The sequence below is a fragment of the Neovison vison genome, chromosome X (assembly GCF_020171115.1).
Source record: "Neovison vison isolate M4711 chromosome X, ASM_NN_V1, whole genome shotgun sequence".
Taxonomy (NCBI): domain Eukaryota; kingdom Metazoa; phylum Chordata; class Mammalia; order Carnivora; family Mustelidae; genus Neogale; species Neogale vison.
The window spans coordinates 79,012,983-79,035,659 of record NC_058105.1 but is presented as its reverse complement, the minus strand read 5'-3'; the positions used below and the strand labels follow the sequence as shown (position 1 = coordinate 79,035,659).

At 42.5% G+C, this 22,677-nt stretch overlaps 1 protein-coding gene across 1 annotated transcript in view; it reads left to right on the top strand.

Annotated features, from left to right (window-relative positions):
• PAGE3 (PAGE family member 3) overlaps positions 1–9,048 on the top strand; it is a 49,177-nt gene extending 40,129 nt beyond the window's left edge. The window contains exons 3-6 of the mRNA XM_044235513.1: positions 3,187–3,268; positions 3,913–4,021; positions 5,679–5,804; positions 8,972–9,048. Of these exons, the coding sequence (XP_044091448.1) occupies positions 3,187–3,268; positions 3,913–4,021; positions 5,679–5,804; positions 8,972–8,994 (340 nt within the window). The 3' untranslated portion in view covers positions 8,995–9,048. The remainder of the gene's footprint in view (positions 1–3,186; positions 3,269–3,912; positions 4,022–5,678; positions 5,805–8,971) is intronic.
• Positions 9,049–22,677: the final 13,629 nt, after the last annotated feature.

The following is a 22,677-nucleotide window of genomic DNA, read 5'->3' as shown; positions in this document are numbered from 1 at the left end:
GCTTTTTGCGTGCCTCTGTCAGGGGAAGAGTTTTGCGCACGCAGCTTAGGCTTTGAAACAATGGCACGGGTCAAGGAGCGCCGGCCGGGCCTCTGTAACTCAGGGGAGCTTAGGGACGTGTGCGCGTATCTCGAGTTTTGTGGTAGGGCTAGCGCGCGTTCTGCAGACCAGCGCGGCTCCCATCCCCTCACAGGAGCCGGAACCCACGCGCTGGTTTCTCTGCCGCACTCTCTCTGCCTCAGCGCCAGGGAGGCGGTCTGGGACCGGGGACTTAAGCCCCTGTCCCTAGCCTCCCCGATTCCCACAATTTCCCCCCGCGATCCTTTGCTCTTTTGGAGTGCTTTCAACCAGTGTCCAAGTTAATGCTGGTCCCCAGACGCAGGGCACTCTTGCTCGGATTGGGGTATTACTTTCCCACCGGTCGCCACTGGTGGCTCCCTCCCCCTTTTGTTTATCTTCCGATATCAGTCCGCTGTTCCCATTCCCCTTTACCTTCCCACTGGCGTCTTCTGCCCCTGTAGAGATCCAGACGTGTATATTTCTGATCTCAGGCTGATTTCATGGGTGATCGGAGTTCTTTGGTAGGTAATCAGCTCACTTTGGGGTACCAGCTGAAAAGGCGCCTCTTCCTATTCCCCCACCATCTTGTCCGCTCCTCATTAACTCTTTCAATTCATGAACACAAGATACCCTTTGCTTAATTTAAATTCCAGTGTAGTTAACATAGAGTGCTATGTTAGTTTCAAGAGTACAATATAGCCATCAGCATTTCCATATATGACCCAGGGTTCATCACAGTGCATTCCTTAATCCCCATTGCCTATTTCACGCATCCTCCCACCCACCTCCTCTCTGGTAACCAAGGGTTTGTTCTCCATTGTTAAGAGTTTGTTTCCTTGGTTTCTCTCTCTCTCTTTCTCCATTACCTGTTTGTTCTCTTTCTTAAATTCCATATATCAGTGAAATGCATAGTATTTGTCTTTCTATGACTGACTTATTTCACATGCTAACATACACTTTACATCTACCCCATTTTGTGCCAAGTGGCAGGATTTCATTCCTTTATATGGCCGAGTAATATTCCATTGTGTATATCTGCAGCATCCCCTTTATTCTTCTATGAATGGGCCCTTGGCTTGCTTCCATACTCTGGCTGTTCTAAGTAGTGCAGCTGTAAACATAAGGCTACAAGTATCCCTCTGTATTTGTGTTTTTGTATTTGGGGATAAATGTCTATCAGTCCAATTACTAGATTGTAGGGTAGTTCTATTTTTAACTTTTTGGGAAACCTCTATGCTCCTCTCCACAGTGGCTACACTAGTTTCTTGCTTGTATCTTGATGTTAGAGAAAAGCAGGTAGTCTTTCTCTATTAAGTATGATGTAAGATGTAGGATTTTTCATGGTTTCTCTTTATCAAGGTTAGAGCTCTTCCTTCTGCTCCTCCTGGTTTGCCCAATGCTTTTGTCAGGAATGGTGTAAATCTTGTTAAAATTCTCCTGAAGGGAGAAAAACAGCATAGCCAGGTGACAAATTTCTTTTTCTTCCCTTCTCCAGGGAGAGATGTACATCCAGGATACTCCCAGCTGTCTTAATGTTAATGCCTTGCTAAGGAGAAAACCTGGGTTTGACAGTAGCAGGGCCTCAGGTTTCCTAGGAATCATCTTTAGCATATGAAAATCCTTTTGAATCTTCCCTTTTCTTTACTTCCCAACCCCAAGGTCTATAATCGGTTACTCTTTCCAATCCCAGGGCAGCAGCTCTTGGTTCCCACTAGACCTGTGCCCTTGCTTTGATAAAAACACTTTTTTTTGGCACCAAAGACATCTCAAGAATTCTTTTTGTCCCTCAGCTTTGGACCCCAGAGCACACTACTCCAAACCTCTTCAGTGTCATATGCAGAGTCACATAACTCCTTGCTTCTTCTAAGTGACTGTTTAGGAGTATCAAATGCACATATTTTGTGTATCTCTATAAACAACAATTCACGGACTATCAGTGCTGTTTTTACTACTAGGAAATGAGTTATTAGCTTCCTTAATGTAATGAGATTAGACACTCAATTCCACAAAACCAAGAACCAATTCAGAAAACCCACCCTGAACATTCAGTTCCTCTAGAAACACGCTCTGCGCGAAAACCTTCATTAGTCACCATTCTCCAGAGAAATGGCACCGACAGGATTACATATAGATGTGCAGGTATATATAAGAGGATATTCATTACAGGAGTTGGCTTATGTGATTATGAGGGTGAGAGATCCCACAACTTGCTCTCTGCAATCTAGACAACAACAAGGGAAGTGGGTGGCGAACTTCAGTCCCTGTCTAAAGGCCTGGTTACATGGGGTGGGGCAGGTGGGGACAGTAGAGCTGTGGCGTCCTGGGTGGAAGTGCCGAGGAGCTACAGCCTTTCTCCTCACCGACCCCATGGCCGCCATTGCGCTTGTCCTCCTCTCCTCATCCTGGTGGTGGGGACAGGGCAAGCTATGTTGGTGGGCTGAGGAGGGAAGGTGAAGATGGGGTGTGGACTGGGTGAGGAGGTCCTGGGGGTTTAGTTGAGGTGCCTGAGTCCTGGAGCGCCTGCAACTGCCGGCAGAGCACATAGGCCTGGATCTTCTATGGGACCCTGTGCAGGGGCCAGACCAGGTGGTATAGAAAAGACCAGGAAAAAGGGAATGTTGGGGCCTTGTAACTAGTGCCCCGAGATTTGTAGTGCACGGTGCACAGTGTCAAGGGAGGAGATGGCCTGTTTAATGACCAGACACCTGAACCGTTGTAGTGCAGACACAGCCATAGGGAGTATGCAGAGGATTCTTTCTTTCTCTATGTTGCAACAAAACCTGATTTAAGTCAGTAAAAGCATCATAAATGGCAACGTGGCTACACTGATAGTGAGTGCAGTTTAATGTACAGCACTATTTTCTCAAATGCCTTTTGTACTGGGGAATCTAGCTGGGAGACTAAGCCTCATGTTTTAGCCTGTGCCTAAGGTGATTTCACTGCCAGCCTGAAGTAGATGATCTTGCAGCCCATGTATTTGGTGTGAACACAGCGTGTACACTATACTGATACTAGGTTGGCTTTCAACGTATTTTCAAAGTAAGAAATAATTAAACCTGTGGCCTTAGAAGTGATATACCTCTTCTTTAGAGTACATTTTCTAAATACCAGTATTCTACTTTCAAGGAGGACTATGAGTGGCCGAGCCAGATCAAGATCCAAACCCAAACACAAAGAAGATGACCCAGGGTCTACTCAGCGTGTGGGTGTGAGTATTTCCATACTGGATTATTTAGATTACCGTACGTTTATTGCTCTGGACATTTTGTTGAGCTACCAACCGACATACAGACACTGATAAAAACTACTCTGCTGATAAAAGGGGGGAAACAGTGAAACAGGAGGATTCCATATTCCTGGTGCCTGTGGAAATACAGTCTATGTCTTCTTTTTCATGATAATTAAGCACCAATTGCGCATATCCATCCCAGCAGAGCTTTCAGTAGACTCCAAAGTGCTGGTGGCTACCTCTTCTTGCACCAGCTACACTGTGGGAAGAGTCACTATTAAGAATAAGCACATAGGGGTCGCCTGGGTGGCTCAGTGGGTTAAAACCTCTGCCTTCGGCTTGGGTAATGATTCTGGGGTCCTGGGATCGAGCCCCACGTTGGGCTCTCTGTTCAGCAGGGAGCCTGCTTCCCTTCCTCTCTCTCTGCCTGCCTCTCTGCCTACTTGTGATCTCTGTCTGTCAAATAAATAAATAAAATATTTTTTTAAAAAAAGAGTAAGCACATAGAATCATGATGTGGGAGTATCTTTATGCTTATTCATTGTTTGATATTCAAATGTCTGATGTGTATTTACACTGTTAGCATGTATTAACCACACAACTTTTTATTGGCCCACCCCTAGACACAGAAACCCAGGGATGAGAAACCAAAACAAAAGGAGGCACCACCTGAGAGCCAGGATATGAAACCTGAACCTGGGAAGGAAGTGGAAGCACCACCTGCAGCTCAAGGTGATGAAAAGGGAAGAAGAATGTCTGTGGGGGCAGAGGGTCTATGTGTGCATTGTGCATTCTGACAAACCCATGACAGGAGGAAAGAAAAGATGAGAAGAGAATCTCAGTCATTTCCTGGAGATGGGTTGAAAATGTGAAGAGTGTACAGTGTGCAGCTTTACATAGTCCTTCACCATAATGAATTCCTCCCTTTTCCTCAGGAATTAATTGGTGTGCTTGAAAATGCAGTCCTTTCTAAATTGGAGGACAGTGTTTAACTACAACATATACATCATTTCCCTAGTTTAATTTGTTCTTAGCACATTTTTGTGGGGCCTTTTCACTCATTTCATGGAAAGCGCAAGCAGTTTTCAGCAGCACAGGCTGAGTGCCAAGTCAGCATACCCTACAAGATGTGGAATAAGGCCTGTTTGCATAGGGATGGGAGCCACATTTTAGAAATGAGAAAACTAAGGCTCAGGGATTGTGGCTTCCCAACTACTGCTTGACACATGGAGACACAATGCATATTTCATTACAAGGTTTATGTTCTTGGGGAACCTGGCTTGCTCAGTCAGTAGAGCATGTGAGTCTTGATGTCTGGGTGGAATATTCAAGGCCCATACTGAGTGTAGAGATTATTTAACATAAGAGTTTAAAAAGAGGTTTGTGTTCTTCCTACCATCTGTGTTGCTATACAAAAAAGGGAGTGTGGTTCTCTATAGAATGCTTACTACTCAAATGTGTCTATATGGTAACATAGCTTACTACTGGCACAGGAATCAATTCAGTTCAGTGGAGCAGGACAGGAACTCCAGAAAAGAGCTCAATGAATGATAGCCACTGTCTTTTTCATCATTTGATATGGTATGTTTCGTAAGAGCTGTGTAATTCAGGAAACTGGCGTTAGGGTCACTATATAGTATAATTATTAAGCGTCTTTGAAAGGTGTTTAAATACTTTTATGATTAGGTAAGTCAAATGTGTCTAAAAAATGATCATGAAAGAAGAAATGAATGTCTTCCAAATAGAGCATTTTCATCAAGTACTTGTTGTGAATTATTGACACCATTCAGGCATGGATTATTTTAGGGATTCACTGTTAACATGTTTCCATAAGATGACTGACAACAAAGTCCATTGAGTCTTTCCACCCTCCTCCTTTTATTCTTACTGTAAGACACAATTTGGACTGTTAATCACTAATGTTTTGCTGTTACTTTTGGAGCTTTGTTCTATATGTGACTCCCTAAGGTATACAGAGGGACTTTGCCCTGAAATCTGACTAGGGAAATTTGACAAAATACCTTGCAGGTTGCTTTAGGAGGGAAAGGATGTCACCAGGATGGGATTTGTTAGAGGCCCTCAAATACACGCAGCTCATCCTTCAGAAAACTCCATTGTACATTTAAATAAAATCTTATGCATGATATAGGCTTGATTTCTTAGCTAGTTGATGCTCTCTATTCCTAGAACACTATGATAATAGAAAGGAAACGAAGTGCAGTGGGCTTGATCTTTGGAATGTCTCTTGAAATAAAGCATAACACACTTGTGGAAAACAAGGGTGTGAAATGCATTTTTCCATTACATTATTTTTTTTATCACACTAGCCTATAGGCTTTCATTTATATTTCATATTTACTACTTCAATTGAGTACCTTTGTATTTTAAGGACCAGACCTGAAAGCTGATCTCCAGAAGCTGCCTCAGGCAGAGGCTGGGCATGTAACTGGATATCACCCTGATGTCAAGGGGAGAAATCTGCCATTTTTAGAGCCCATTAAAATGCCAAGAGCAGGTATGTTATCCATTGACAATGCAAAGTATGAGGGTCTTTTCCTGAATATCTTATATTTATCTATGTAGATATAACTTTAATGATACATTAATAACAGACTTTACATATGAAGATACTTTCCCAAGTAGTTCAAACTGGAACATATTGATGACCTGACTCATATACAAGTAGACAGAGAAAGAAATTGGGTCAAAGCCTTCTTAAATCATAAAATATGAAAACATTTTCTTGTTCTGAGTATAGATACTTCAACATACAGCTAATAATACTCAGATCCTTCTGTAAGTTCTGCTTTTATCAAACGCAAAATATATTTGGATTCAATATCAGTATGATATATGCTGAGGCACTGAGGGAGTTTCTACTACCTGCTCTAAGGTAACTTGTGTGACTCTCTGAGAATCCCTTAACTTCTGAACCCAACTTTACTCACATACACACACACACACACACACACATATAGATATATAAAATTCAACTCATATACCATTTTCTTTCTTTTTTTATTTGTTTATTTTCAGCATAACAGTATCATTTTCTTTTCACCACACCCAGTGCTCCATGTAATCCGTGCCCTCTATAATACCCATCACCTGGTACCCTGACCTCCCACCCCCCACCCTGCCACTTCAAACCCCTCAGATTGTTTTTCAGAGTCCATAGTCTCTCATGGTTCACCTCCCCTTCCAATTTACCCCAACCCCCTTCTCTCTAACTCCCCCTGTCCTCCATGCTTTTTGTTATATTCCACAAATAAGTGAAACCATATGCTAATTGACTCTCTCTGCTTGACTTATTTCACTCAGCATAATCTCTTCCAGTCCCGTCCATGTTGCTACAAAAGTTGGGTATTCATCCTTTCTGGTGGATGCATAACACTCCATAGTGTATATGGACCACATCTTCCTTATCCATTCATCCGTTGAAGGGCATCTTGGTTCTTTCCACAGTTTGGTGACTGTGGCCATTGCTGCTATAAACATTGGGGTACAGATGGCCCTTCTTTTCACGACATCTGTGTCTTTGGGGTAAATACCCAGGAGTGCAATGGCAGGGTCATAGGGAAGATTCAGATTAAAACTACATTGAGATATCACCTTACACCAGTTAGAATGGCCAAAATTAGCAAGACAGGAAACAACATGTGTTGGAGAGGATGTGGAGAAAGGGGAACCCTCTTACACTGTTGGTGGGAATGCAAGTTGGTGCAGCTTCTTTGGAGAACAGTGTGGAGATTCCTCAAGAAATTAAAAATAGAACTTCCCTATGACCCTGCCATTTTCTTTTTTTTAAGATTTTATTTATTTATTTGACAGAGATCACAGGTAGGCAGAGAGTCAGGCAGAGAGAAAGGAGGAAGCAGGATTTCTGCAGAGCCGAGAGCCTGATGTGGGGCTCAATCCCAGGACCCTGAGATCATGACCTGAGCTAAAGGCAGAGGCTTTAATCCACTGAGCCACCCAGGCGCCCCACATATACCATTTTCAATGCTGATATTTGTATTCTGTGGTTCTGTTGGTACCATACATGGAATACAGAGATATTCCATTTTGCATGAGTTTTTTTAATCTGGTAACATCTTTGGTCTAATTTTAACATGTGAATTGAGATGCCACTGCCATTGTGAACAGAAAAAGCCCAGTGGTTGCTGTTTGTATTTCTCTGTGGAGACTTGGATTCCTATTCTTGTTTTTTTTTTCCCAATGTTTATTTAAATGCTAGTTAATTAACAGGTAGTGTAATATTTGTTTCAGGGGTAGCATTCAGAGATTCTTCACACATATATAACACTCAGTGCTCATCACCGCAAGGGCTCTCCTTAATACCCATCAACATTTTAGCCCATTATCAACCCATCTTCCTCCATCGACACTCAGTTTGTTCTCTATAGTTAAGTCCCATGGTCTGCTTCCCTGTCTTATTCTCCTGCCCCATATGTTCATCTGTTTTGTTTCTTAAATTCTACATATGAGTGAAATCACGTTATTTGTTTTTCTCTAGATGGCTTATTTCCCTTAATGTAATACACTCTAGGTACACTCATACCCTTCCAAGTGGCAAGATTTTATTCATTTTGATGGCTGAGTCATATTCCACTGTGTGTATGAAAGATATACATATATGTGTACATATACATATACCTCTTTATCCATTAATTAGTTGATGTTCATTTGGACTCCTTCCATAGTTTGGTTTTTGTTGATAATGCTGCTATAAACATTGGGGTGCTTGTACCCTTTCGACCTGTAACTTTGTGTCCTTGGGTAGAAACCTCCTGGTATAACTTCTGGGTCACAAGGTAGTTCTATTTTTAACTTCTTGAAGAACCTCCATACTTGTTTGCACAGTGTCTGTACAGTTTGCATTCCCATCAACAGTGTAATAGGGTTCCCTTTTTTTCCCCCTCCTCGCCTACATCTCTTGTTTCCTGTGTTGTTAATTTAACCCATTCTGACACGTGTGAAGTGTGTGACTATATAATCTATTTGACCAACCAGAACACTATTAAGGCAAACACCGTTAAGGCAAATGGTTACCCTGCTTAACCCAGGACATAAGGGATAAACTAGCTGACAAAAACAGTTTTCCACATAACCACAACCAAGAATAAATTATATGTGGTACTCGTTTCTCTACTGACATCACTGAAGCAGTAACCAACTTGGCATTATTCCTTCAGCATCATATATTGGTATATTATTTCAAATTGAAACCTTTAAATGATATTTACATGTAAATTTCTTGTGTTTTTCAGTTCCTTGCATGCTATTGGGAATTTTTGTGAAACTGAACTGTCTTTTTGTTTTGTTGTGCCAGTAGAAAGTGTGGTGTGTTCAAAAAGCTTTGGTAAAATACATGCTTGGAATTCTCTCTTAAAAAAATGAAAACAGGGGCACCTGGGTGGCTCAGTGGGTTAAAGCCCCTGCCTTCGTCTCAGGTCATGGTCCCGGGGTCCTGGGATCGAGCCCCGCATCGGGCTCTCTGCTCAGTGGGGAGCCTGCTTTCCTTCCTCTCTCTCTGCCTGCCTCTCTGCCTACTTGTGATCTCTGTCAAGTAAATAAATAAAATCTTTTTAAAAAATGAAAACAATAGCATCCTTCCTGTACCATTAATTTACTGGAAATACAATTCTCCTGAGTAAAGTTTCCAACTGTTCTTTCTTACAGGTGAAGGACAGCCCCAGATTTAAACAAGGACAAGCTGGAACATGCAAACTACTCTTATGTGGGGTACTTCACTGTTGAAATTCTCTCAATAAAGTTTTATGAACTTTCTCCAACAAGTCTTTTGAAATCTGTGTTAAACTTATTCCAAGTAGGAGGTGCCTGGGTGGCTCAGTCACTTAAACAGCTGACTCCTGGCTTCAGCTCAGGTCATAATTCATTGGTCATGGGATGGCCCCTGCGTCAGACTCTATGCTCCATGGGGGGTCAGCTTGAAATGTTCTGTCCCTGTGCCCCTGTTTCCTCCCTGCCTCTCTCCCTCTCTCAAATGAATAAATGAATCTTTAAAGAAAAACTTACTCTAAGTAGTAGATGCTATAAAAAATAATACCATATTCTGGGTCACCTGGGAGGCTTAGTGGGTTGGCTTAGGTCATGGTCTCAGAGTTCTGGGATCAAGGCCGGCATCGGGCTCTTTGCTCAGTGGGGAGCCTGCTGCCCCCCCTCCCCCGCTGCCTACTTGTGATATCTCTCTCTCTCTCTCTTTCTCTTAAATAAAATTTTTAAAAATGTCATCATTTGAAATGTTATATTTTGATAGGGCTGATACACACAGATATATCTGTACATTGAATTTCTGTCCAGCAACCATGCTACCTATGATTTAAAAACTGTATGTCCATACCCATTTTCAGCTTCAACAGGCACAATGCCATCATCTTGGAACACTACCAGTTTGTTTCTTCCATTTTATTTTATTTTAACGATTTTCTTTCTTTTTCTTAGAAAGAGAGTAGAAGAAGGGGAGAGGCAGGCTCAGAGCAGAGCAAGGAGCCCTATGAGGGACTCGATCCCAGTACCCTGGGATCATGACCAGAGCCAAAGGCAGACACTTAACCGACTGAGCCATCCAAAAGTCCCTGTTTAGGCTATTTTAAACATTTTCCCTTCCTTTTTTTTTTTCATTTTACATAGGACAGACCCACCCAGTACCATGTTACAAAGAACTGGTCCCAATGGACACCCTTGTCTCATTCTTGATGAATTAAAAAATCTTTAACATTTTACTATATTTACTGTGACATCAGTAAGTTCCGTTCTTCTTCTGTACTACAAATATTAGAATTGAGTATATGTGGACTTCCATCAAACACTTGGAGTACCTTTATTCCGATGATTGTAGGATTTCCCCCTTCATTAATTGGTTAACGTGATTTAATACATATTGTCCTATGTTTAAACCAACCATACATTACTGGTGGGAATGGTCATGATATTTTATCTTTCTGCTTTGGAACAATGTCTATTCATCATCTTCTGCCTATTTTTTAAGTGCACTCCTCATTATGGGGGTTTTGAGTTTTATAAGTACTTTATATGTTTTGGATACTAACCTCTTATCAAATATGTCATTTTTTATTTTTTTTCATTTATCTCAAATCAGAATATTTTTTTTCAATTTATTTATTTTCAGAAAAACAGGATTCATTATTTTTTTTCCTTTTTTTCAATTTATTTATTTTCAGAAAAACATTATTCATTATTTTTTTCCAATTTATTTATTTTCAGAAAAACAGTATTCATTATTTTTTCACCACATCCAGTGCTCCATGCAAGCCATGCCCTCTATAATACCCATCACCTGGTACCCCAGCCTCCCACCCCCCCCGCCACTTCAAACCCCTCAGAGTGTTTTTCAGAGTCCATAGTCTCTCATGGTTCACCTCCCCTTCCAATTTACCCAAATTCCCTACTCCTCTCTAACGCCCCTTGTCCTCCATGCTATTTGTTATGCTCCACAAATAAGTGAAACCATATGATAATTGACTCTCTCTCTGCTTGACTTATTTCACTCAGCATAATCTCTTCCAGTCCCGTCCATATTGCTACAAAAGTTGGGTATTCATCCTTTCTGATGGAGGCATAATACTCCATAGTGTATATGGACCACATCTTCCTTATCCATTCATCCGTTGAAGGGCATCTTGGTTCTTTCCATAGTTTGGCGACTGTGGCCATTGCTGCTATAAACATTGGGGTACAGATGGCCCTTCTTTTCATGACATCTGTGTCTTTGGGGTAAATACCCAGGAGTGCAATTGCAGGGTCATAGGGAAGCTCTATTTTTAATTTCTTGAGGAATCTCCACACTGTTCTCCAAAGAGGCTGCACGAACTTGCATTCCCACCAACAGTGTAAGAGGGTTCCCCTTTCTCCACATCCTCTCCAACACATGTTGTTTCCTGTTTTGTTAATTTTGGCCATTCTAACTGGTGTAAGGTGATATCTCAATGTGGTTTTAATTTGAATCACCCTGAAGGCTAATGATGATGAGCATTTTTTCATGTGTCTGATAGCCATTTGTATGTCTTGATTGGAGAAGTGTCTGTTCATATCTTCTGCCCATTTTTGATGTGTTTGCCTGTTTCGTGTGTGTTGAGTTTGGGGAGTTCATTATAGATCCTGGATATCAACCTTTTGTCTGTACTGTCATTTGCAAATATCTTCTCCCGTTCCGTGGGTTGCCTCTTTGTTTTTTTTTTTTTTTGACTGTTTCCTTTGCTGTGCAGAAGCTTTTGATTTTGATGAAGTCCCAAAAGTTTATTTTCGCTTTTGTTTCCTTTGCCTTTGGAGACATATCTTGAAAGAAGTTGCTGTGGCTGATATCAAAGAGATTACTGCCTATGTTCTCCTCTAGGATTCTGATGGATTCCTGTCTCACGTTGAGGTCTTTTATCCATTTTGAGTTTATCTTTGTGTATGGTGTAAGAGAATAGTCGAGTTTCATTCTTCTACATATAGCTGTCCAGTTTTCCCAGCACCATTTATTGAAGAGACTGTCTTTATTCCACTGTATATTTTTTCTTGTTTTGTCAAAAATTAACTGACCATAGAGTTAAGGGTCCATATCTGGGCTCTCTACTGTGTTCCACTGGTCTATGCGTCTGTTTTTATGCCAGTACCATGCTGTCTTGGTGATCACAGCTTTGTCATAAAGCTTGAAATCAGGTAAGGTGATGCTGCCAGCTTTATTTTTGTTTTTCAACATTTCCTTAGCGATTCGGGGTCTCTTCTGATTCCATACAAATTTTAGGATTATTTGCTCCAGCTCTTTGAAGAATGCCGGTGGAATTTTGATCGGAATGGCATTAAAAGTATAGATTGCTCTAGGCAGTATAGACATTTTAACAGTGTTTATTCTTCCAATCCAAGAGCATGGAATGGTCTTCCATCTATTTGTGTCTTCTTCAATTTCTTTCATGAGTGTTCTATAGTTCCTCAAGTACAGATCCTTTACCTCTTTAGTTAGGTTTATTCCCAGGTATCTTATGGTTCTTGGTGCTATAGTAAATGGAATCGAGTCTCTAATTTCCCTTTCTGTATTTTCATTGTTAGTGTATAAGAAAGCCACTGATTTCTGCACATTGACTTTGTATCCTGCCACGTTGCTGAATTGCTGTATGAGTTCTAGTAGTTTGAGGGTGGAGTCTTTTGGGTTTTCCATATAAAGAATCATGTCATCTGCGAAGAGAGAGAGTTTGACTTCTTCATTACCAATTTGGATACCTTTTATTTCTCTCTGTTGTCTGATTGCTGTTGCTAGGACTTCTAATACTATGTTGAACAAGAGTGGTGAAAGTGGGCATCCTTGTCTTGTTCCTGATCTCAACGGGAAGGCTACAAGCTTTTTCCCATAAAGGATGATATTTGCTGTGGGTCTTTCATAGATAGATTTGATGAGGTTCAGGAATGTTCCCTCTATCCCTATACTTTGGAGCGTTTTAATCAGGAACGGATGTTGGATTTTGTCAAATGCTTTTTCTGCATCAATTGAGAGGACCATGTGGTTCTTCTCTCTTCTCATATTAATTTGTTGTATCACATTGATTGATTTGCGAATGGTGAACCATCCTTGTAGCCCAGGCATGAATCCCACCTGATCATGGTGGCTAATCTTTTTTTTTTAAAGATTTTATTTATTTGTCAGAGAGAGAGAGGGAGAGAGAGCGAGCACAGGCAGACAGAATGGCAGGCAGAGACAGAGGGAGAAGCAGGCTCCCTGCCGAGCAAGGAGCCCGATGTGGGACTCGATCCCAGGACGCTGGGATCATGACCTGAGCCGAAGGCAACCGCTTAACCAACTGAGCCACCCAGGCGTCCCTGGATAATCTTTTTAATGTGCTGATGGATCCTGTTGGCTAGGATCTTGTTGAGAATCTAAGCATCCATATTCATCAGTGATATTGGTCTGAAATTCTCCTTTTTGGTAGGGTCCTTGCCTGGTTTTTGGATCAGGGTAATGCTGGCTTCATAGAAAGAGTCTGGAAGTTTTCCTTCTGCTTCAATTTTTTGAAACAGCTTCAGGAGAATAGGTGTTATTTCTTCTTTGAAGGTTTGGTAGAATTCCCCAGGGAATCCGTCAGGTCCTGGGCTCTTGTTCTTTGGGAGGTTTTTGATCACTGATTCAATCTCGTTATTAGATATCGGTCTATTCAGGTTGTCGATTTCTTCCTGGTTCAATTTTGGTAGTTTATATTTTTCCAGGAATGCATCCATTTTATCTAGGTTGCTAAGCTTATTGGCATATAACTGTTTGTAATAACTTCTGATGATTGTTTCTACTTCCATGGCGTTAGTTGTGATCTCTCCCTTTTCATTCATAATTTTATGAATTTGGGATTTCTCTCTTTTCTTTCAGATTAGTGTAGCCAGTGGCTTATCGATCTTTTTGATTCTTTCAAAAAACCAGCTTCTAGTTTCATTGATACGTTCTACTGTATCTCTGGTTTCTCTGTCATTGATCTCAGCTCTAATCTTGATGATTTCCCTTCTTATGTGTGGAGTTGGTTTGATTTGTTGTTGATCCTCCAGTTCTTTAAGGTGTAGTGACAGCTGGTGTGTTCTAGATTTTTCAATTTTTTTGAGCGAGGCTTGGATGGCTATATATTTTCCCCTTAGGACAGCCTTTGCTGTATCCCATAGGTTTTGGACCGAAGTGTCTTCATTCTCATTGGTTTCCATGAATTGTTTCAGTTCTTCTTTGATCTCCTGGTTGATCCAAGCGTTCTTAAGCAAGGTGGTCTTTAGCTTCCAGGTGTTTGAGTTCCTTCGGAACTTTTCCTTGTGATTGAGCTCCAGTTTCAAAGCATTGTGATCTGAGAATATGCAGGGAATAATCTCAGTCTTTTGGTATCGGTTGAGTCTTGATTTGTGACCCAGTATGTGGTCTATTCTGGAGAAGGTTCCGTGTGCACTTGAGAAGAATGAGTATTCTATTGTTTTAGGGTGGAATGTTCTGTATATATCTATGAGGTCCATCTGGTCCAATGTGTCATTCAATGCTCTTGTTTCTTTATTGATTTTCTGCTTCGATGATCTGTCTAATTCTGAAAGAGGCGTGTTAAGATCTCCTAGTATTAGTGTATTCATATCAATATGACTCTTTATCTTCATTAACAGTTTTCTTAAGTAATTGGCTGCTCCCATATTCGGAGCATAGATATTTACAATTGTTAGATTATTTTGGTGGATAGTCCCTTTAAGGATTATGTAGTGTCCTTCTGTATCTCTGACTACAGTCTTTAGTTTGAAGTCTAATTTATCTGATATGAGAATCACTACCCCAGCCTTCTTTTGAGGCCCATTGGCATGAGATGCTTCTCCACCCCTTCACTTTCAGTCTGCGTGTATCTTTAGGTTCAAAATGGGTCTCTTGTAGACAGCATATGGATGGGTCCTGTCGTTTTATCCAATCTGCAACCCTGTGCCATTTTATGGGTGCATTTAAGCCATTTACATTGAGAGTGATTATTGATAGATACGTTTTTATTGACATCGAGTTACCTTTGAAGTCTTTCTTTCTGTAGACTGTCTCTATATTTCTGTTCAATGCTATTCTTGGGATTTTCCCTCTTTTTATAGAACCCCCCTTAATATTTCCTGCAGTGTCGGCTTGGTGGTTGCATAGTCTTTTTAGCCTTGCCGGTCTTGAAAACTCTTTATCTCTCCATCCATTTTGAATGTCAGTCTTGCTGGATACAGTATTCTTGGCTGCATGTTCTTCTCATTTAGTGCCCTGAATATATCTTGCCAGCCTCTTCTGGCTTGCCAGGTCTCTGTGGACAGGTCTGATGTTATTCTGATGGGCTTCCCTCTGTAAGTAAGGAGCCTCTTTTCCCTGGCGGCTTTCAAGAGATTATACCTACAATTAAAATTCCTCAATTTGACTATCAGGTGTCGTGATGTTTTTTGGAATGCATAATCTTGGGTGGAGACTGTTCAGCCTCTAGTACATGAACGCTGGTTCCATTCACGAGACTGGGAAAATTTTCATGAAGGACTTGTTCCACGATATCTTCTAGATTTCTTTCTTTCTCCTCCCCTTCAGGAATTCCAATAATTCTGACGTTGGAACGCTTCATGGCATCATTTAATTCCCTGATTCTTTTTTTGTGGTTTCTAAGCTGTTTGTTCTAGGCTTCCTCCTGATCCTTTCTCTCTATCTGTTTGTCTTCCACATCACTAATTCTATCTTCTGTCTCAGTTACCCTAGCTTTGAGAGAGTTTTGATTAGATTGGAACTCACTGAGAGCATTGTGAACCTCCTCCCTGGTAGCTTTAAGCTCCGCCCTAACATTGTGAACATCCTGTCTGGTCGCTTTCAGTTCGGCCCTAATCAATTCTGTTTGGTCATCCATGGCTTTCTCCAACCTAGCTATTGTCTGGATAATTGTTAGCCTGAATTCTCTTTCTGACGTATTGTCTATGTTGATAGCCATTAGCTATGTTGCAGATGGTCCTCTGTATTTTCTGTATACAGAAAATCCTGTATTTTTCTTCTTTTGGGCATTCCTTCTTCTAGTCATTTTGGTGGGAGATGACTGAACAGATGTAGCTGGATATATCAACTCCGGTGCAGTCAAGGTGCACCCTGGAACACTTCTGAGCAATCAGGATTCCCCACCCAAACGAGAGACAAAAGAAAAGAAAAAGAAAAAGAAAGAAAAGAAGAAGAAAAAGAAAAAGAAAAAAAAGAAAAAAGAGAGAGAGAGAGAGAGAGAGAGACAGGAAAGAAAGGGAAGATGAAAAAGAAGGTTCAGCCCAGATGGGCCCCAAGGTAAGATTTATGAAGTAGACAAACAAAAAGAGATAAAAAGACTGATACAAGTATATGGCAAGAGAAAAAAATATATATATGCAAATAAAGAAAGAACCTCGTCAAAAAGAACTACAAGTGTAAAATTTATATGCTATCAGGACAAACACAAAAAACACAGAAACACTGGTGGAAGAAGATGGGAGAGTTCTTATAAATTCTCAGTGTGTGCGAGGAAGGTTTGTTTGATTCTTCCTGTTTGTATCTTGATATCTTTGTTAAAGGACTCAACTTTCTTAAGATAAAGGGGATTAAAAATTAGTTTACCTATAGGGGTAGTATTGGTTGGGGAAAGGGGATTACTTTGAAGTTTAACTCTATATGAATATTAGAGGATAAAAATAAAAAGGAATAAACTAGACTAAACTAAAATTTTAAAAAAGGAATTCAAAAAGTAAAAATGCAAAAGAAAAACATAGGTGTATGTATCAAAAAGTTCAGGTTAGAAAGGTATTATGGAATTTGATGTACTGTACAACTCGCTGTGATGGTAAATAGGTTAAAAAAATTACCTATGTGTAAAAAAAATATATATGAACCGGAATAGTGGGAATGAGTGAACAATACAAGTTTTCCTATGAAGTAGTGGTGGTTCTCTTGTAGTTTTTTTTTTCTTTCTTGGTTTGTTTTCTGGGGGAGGGGCCTGCCACGTGGGTTGTCAGTCAATGATGTTTCCTGAGTTAAGTCCTCCCAACCCCCTCAAGGGGGTGGGCTCTGAGGAAACTGGTTTTTTTCAGGCTTTTGTTCTCTGGCGGTTTTTATGCTTGTTCATTTTTTTTTCTCTCACCTTGACCGCCTTTGATGGTTTTTGTAGTATTAGAGGAAATCAAACCACACCCTGATCTCCGTCTCAGAGAGAAGCCTCAGTCTGGGTGCAGGACCTGAATAAGTTCCCCCTTGGCCGCTGGCAAGGAAGGTTCCAAGTTGCAGACCCTGGGGGCGCAGGAACTTTTGCTCGTCCCCAAAGCCAAGGCAGTGGCGGCTGTCTGGGAGCTCCAGACCACCATAGAGGTTCAAAGCAGCAGTTGCACACTGAGATTTTGCCGCTGGCCCGGGCTGGGAGTGCCCGGCTTGCGTGCACCTCTTTTCAGAGGTGGCTATGGGTCGGGCGCGCCTCTCCGGCACTGAGAGCCCAGGCTGGGCTTTTGCGCACTTCTGTCAGGGAAAGAGTTTCAGGTGCGCGGCTTAGGCTTTGAAACAATGGCGCAGGTCAAAGAGCGCCGGACAGGACTTTGTAACTCAGGGGAGCAGTAGGGACGTGCGCGCGTATCCCAAGCCTTGTGGTAGGGCTAGCACGCGTTCTGCCAACCGGCGCGGCTCCCATCCCCTCACAGGAACTAGAACCCATGCATTCTCGGGCATGCTGGCCGCTTAGGGACCAGGAGCTGGTTTCTCCGCTGCACTCTCTCTACCTCAGCGCTGGGGAGGCTGTCCTGGGGCCAGGGACTTAAGTCCCTGACCCTAGCCACCCCGATTCCCACAATTCCCCCCCCCCGCGATCCTTTGCTCTTTTGGAGTGCTTTTAACCAGTCTCCAAGTTAATGCTAGTCCGCAGACGCAGGGCACTCTCGATGTATTGGGGTATTACTTTCCCACCGGTCGCCTCTGGTGGTTCCCTCCCCCTTTTGTTTACCTTCCAATATCAGTCCGCCGTTCCCATTCTGCTTTACCTGCCCACTGGCACCTTCTGACCCTATAGAGATCCTGACGTGTATAATTCAGATGTCAGGCTGATTTCATGGGTGATCGGAGTTCTTTGGTAGGTAATCAGCTCACTTAGGGGTACCGGCTGAAAAGGAGCCTCTTCCTCCTCCCCCGCCAACTTGTCCCCCCCTCTGATTCTCAATTCTGACAGTGTCGGTCCAGTGGAGGAAAGAAGATAGAACAAGGATGGACATAGGACAGGTTGCATACTGTGAGAGAAGGGCAGGGTGAGGCACTTAGGCCTCTAAGACACATGCCGCAAGTACAGCACCTGTGATGTTCCTCAGTGTCTACCTCTCCTCAAAACACTTGATATGTCGTGAGGAAACTGTGGTATAGAACATACGACAGGGTTGAATCGGTGTAACCTCTCTTTGTTGAAATCAAGAAGTGACGCAACTGGGCCCTAACAGGTGATTCATATGAGGGGATCTGTTCAGGGAAACTACTTCAGGTGGATACCCATTCATAACAGTGTCTTCCTCGTTGAGAAATGAAGATAGAACAAGGACCGACTATGGGCTTTTTAGGTACTGTGAGTGAAGTGCAGGTTATGGCACTTAGGCATCCAAAACACATATTGGAGGAGCACGACCTGTGGACATCCACACTGTCTTTCTGTGTCGAAAACACTTCAAACATTGTGAGGGAAGTGTGCTTTAGGAGGGATTTGTGGCAGTGGCAGTGTGTCAAAAAAGGAAGCTGTTGGGACTGACTGTGTGGTAAACTGGAATAGGAGAGAATAGGAGTCTAGTCTCAGACATCCATCCCCTTGACCAGACGACGTTCTGATTCAGGGAAACTGCTTCAGGCAGATACTCATTTCCGACAGTGTCTTTCCAGTGGAGGAAAGAAGATAGAATAAAGATGGACATAGGGCAGGTTGCATACTGTGAGTGAGGGCGGGGTGAGGCACATTGGCGTTTAAGACACATACTCCAAGTACAGCACCTGTGATGTTCAACAGCATCTCCCTTGCTCAAAACACTTCATATGTCGTGAGGAAACTGAGCTATAGAACATACTCACGACAGGGTTGAACCTGTAAAAAGGTGGAATCTATGCATCCTGTCAGTGTGGAAATTAAGAAGTGTCGCAACTGGGCCCTAACAAGTAATTCATACAAGGGGATCTGTTCAGGGAAACTACTTCAGGTGGATACTCATTCATAACAGTGCCTTCCTCGTTGAGAAATGAAGATAGAACAAGGACCAACTCTGGGCAATTTAGGTACTGTGAGTGAAGTGCAGGTTACGGTGCTTTGGCATCCAAAACACATATTGGATGAGCACGACTTGTGGACATCCATACTGTTATTCTGTGTGGAAAATGCTTCAAACATTGTGATGGAAGTGTGCGTTAGGAGGGATTCGTGGAAGTGTTGAGTCTGTCAAAGAAGGAGGCTGTTGGGATGCACTCTGTGGTAAACGGCAATAGGCATGTCTCATATGTCCATTCCCATGAACAGAGGAAGTTCTGTTTCAGGGATACTCATGCCGGCGTATTCTCAATTCTGACAAGTTGTGTCCAGTGGAGGAAAGAAGATAGAACAAGGACGGACATAGGGCAGGTTGCATACTGTGAGTGAAGTTCAGGGTGAGGCACGTAGGCCTTTAAGACACATACTGCAAGAACCGACCATGTGAGTGTCACAGCTTCTCCCTCAGCTCAAAAGACTTCATATGTCATGAGGAAACTGTGCTATAGAACATACAACAGGGTTGAGTCTGTGGAATGTTGGATTCTGTGCCACCTGTCTTTTTTGTAATCAAGAAAAGACGCCACTGGCCCCTAACAGGTGATTCCTACAAGGGGATCAGTTCATGGAAACTACTTCCGGTGTGTACTCATCCATAACAGTGTCTTCCTACTTGAGAAATGAAGATAGAACAAGGACAGACTATGGGCATTTTAGTTCCTGTTAGGGAAATGCAGCTTATGGAGCTTAGGCTTCCAAAACACATATTGGAAGATCAGGACCTGTGCTTATCCACACTGTCTTTCCAAGTCGAAAACGCTTCAAACATTGTGAGGGAAGTGTGCGTTAGGAGGGATTCAGGGTAGTGTTGGATCTGTCAAGGAAGGAGGCTCTTGGGGCTCACTGTGTGGTAAACTGGAATGGGCGCATATAGGAGTCTAGTCACATACGTTGATGCCCTTGAACAGAGGAAGTTCTGTTTCAGGGAAAGTCATTCCGGCGTATTCTCAATTCTGACAGTGTGTGTCCAGTGGAGGAAAGAAGATAGACCTGGGAAGGACATAGGGCAGGTTGCATACTGTGAGTGAAGAGCAGGGTGAGGCACTTAGGCCTCTAAGACACATAATGCAAGTACAGCACCTGTGAGTCTCACAGCGTCTCCCTCAGCTCAAAGGACTTCTTATGTCGTGAGGAAACTGTGCTATAGAACATACTCACGACAGGGTTGAGTCTGTGGAATGTTTGATTCTGTGCCACTTGTCTTTTTTGAAATCAAGAAGTAACACAACAGAGCACTAAAAGGAGATTCCTACAAGGGGTTTTGTTCAGGGAAAATCTTCAGGTGGAAACCCATTCATAACAGTGTCTTCTCCATTGAGGAATGAAGATAGAAGAAGGACGGACTATGGGTTCTTTAGGTATTGTAAGTGAAGTGCAGGATATGGCGCTAAGGCATCCAAAACACATATTGGATGAGCACTTCCTGTGGTCATCCACTGTCTTTCTGTGTGGAAAACGCTTCAAACATTGTGAGGCAACTGTGTGTAAGGAGGGATTCGTGGCAGTATTGAGTCTGTCAAAGAAGGAGGCTGTTGGGACGCCCTGTGTGGTAAATTTCAATAGGAACGTATAGGAGTCTAGTCTCATACGTCCATGCCTTTGTACAGAGGAAGTTCTGTTTCAGGGAAACTCATTCCGGCATATCCTCAATTCTGACAGTGTGTGTCCAGTGGAGGAAAGAAGATAGACCTGGGACGGACATAGGGCCGGTTGCATACTGTGAGTGAAGGGAAGGGTGAGGCACTTAGGCCTCTAAGACACATAATGCAAGTACAGCCCCTCTGAGTCTCACAGCGTCTCCCTCAGCTCAAAAGACTTCTTATGTCGTGGGGAAACTGTGCTATGGAACATATTCACGACAGGGTTGAATCTGTGGAATGTTGGATTCTGTGCCACCTGTCTTTGTTGAAATCAAGAAGTAACACAACAGAGCACTAACAGGAGATTCATACAAAGGGATCTGTTCAGGGAAACTACTTCAGGTGGATACTCATTCATAACAGTGTCTTCCTATTTGAGAAATGAAGATAGAAGAAGGACCGACTATGGACGTTCCTGTGAGTGAAGTGCAGCTTATGGCGTGTAGGGTTCCATAACACGTATTGAAGATACCTTCCTGTGCTCATCCACACTCTCTTTCTGTGTCCAAAACGCTTCAAACATTGTGATGGAAGTGTGCGTTAGGAGGGATTCGTGGCAGTATTGAGTCTGTCAAAGAAGAAGGCTCTTGGAACGCACTGTGTGGTAAACTGCAAAGGGACGTATAGGAGTCTAGTCAAGTCTAGTCCTTGACCAGAGCAAGTTCGGTTTAGGGAACCTCCTTCAGGCGGATTCTCAATTCTGACACTATCAGTCCAGTGGTGGAAAGAAGATAGAAGAAGGACGGACATAGGGCAGGATGCATACTGTGAGTTTTGTGCAGGGTGAGGCCCTCTGGCCAAAGAGGAACATACAGCATGTATAGCCCTGTGATGTTCCTCAGTGTCTACGTCTGCTCAATACACTTCATATGTCACGAGGAAACTGTGCTATAGAACATACTCATGACAGGGTAGAGTCTGTGGAATGTTGGATTCAGTGCCACTGTCTTTGTTGAAATAAAGAAGTAACACAAAAGAGCACTAACAGGAGATTCCTACAAGGGGTTCTGTTCAGGGAAATTAATTCAGGTGGAAATCCATTCATAACAGTGCCTTCTCCATTGAGGAATGAAGATACAAGAAGGACGTACTATGGGTTCTTTTGGTAATGTAAGTGAAGTGCAGGATATTGCGCTAAGGCTTCCAAAACACATATTGGATGAGCACGTCCTGTGGTCATCCACTGTCTTTCTGTGTTGAAAATACTTCCAACGTTGTGAGGGAAGTGTGAGTTAGGAGGTATTCGTGGCAGTATTGAGTCTGGCAAAGAAGGAGGCTGTTGGGACGCATTGTGTGGTAAATTTCAATAGGAACATATAGGAGTCTAGTCTCATACGTCCATGCCTTTGTACAGAGGAAGTTCTGTTTCAGGGAAACTCATTCCGGCGTATTCTCAATTCTGACAGTGTGTGTCCAGTGGAGGAAAGAAGATAGACCTGGGAAGGACATAGGGCAGGTTGCATACTGTGAGTGAAGGGCAGGTTGAGGCACTTAGGCCTCAAGGACACATAATGCAAGTACAGCCCCTGTGAGTCTCACAGCGTCTCCCTCAGCTCAAAAGACTTCTTATGTCATGAGGAAACTGTGCTATAGAACATACTCACGACAGGGTTGAGTCTGTGGAATGTTGGATTCTGTGCCACCTGTCTTTGTTGAAATCAAGAAGTAACACAACAGAGCACTAACAGGAGATTCATACAAAGGGATCTGTTCAGGGAAACTACTTCAGATGGATACTCATTCAAAACAGGGTCTTCCTATTTGAGAAATGAAGATAGAAGAACGACTGTCTATGGACGTTCCTGTGAGTGAAGTGCATCTTATGGCGCGTAGGCTTCCATAAAACGTATTGAAGATCCCTTCCTGTGCTCATCCACACTCTCTTTGTGTCCAAAACGCTTCAAACATTGTGATGGAAATGTGCGTTAGGAGGGATTCGTGGCAGTATTGA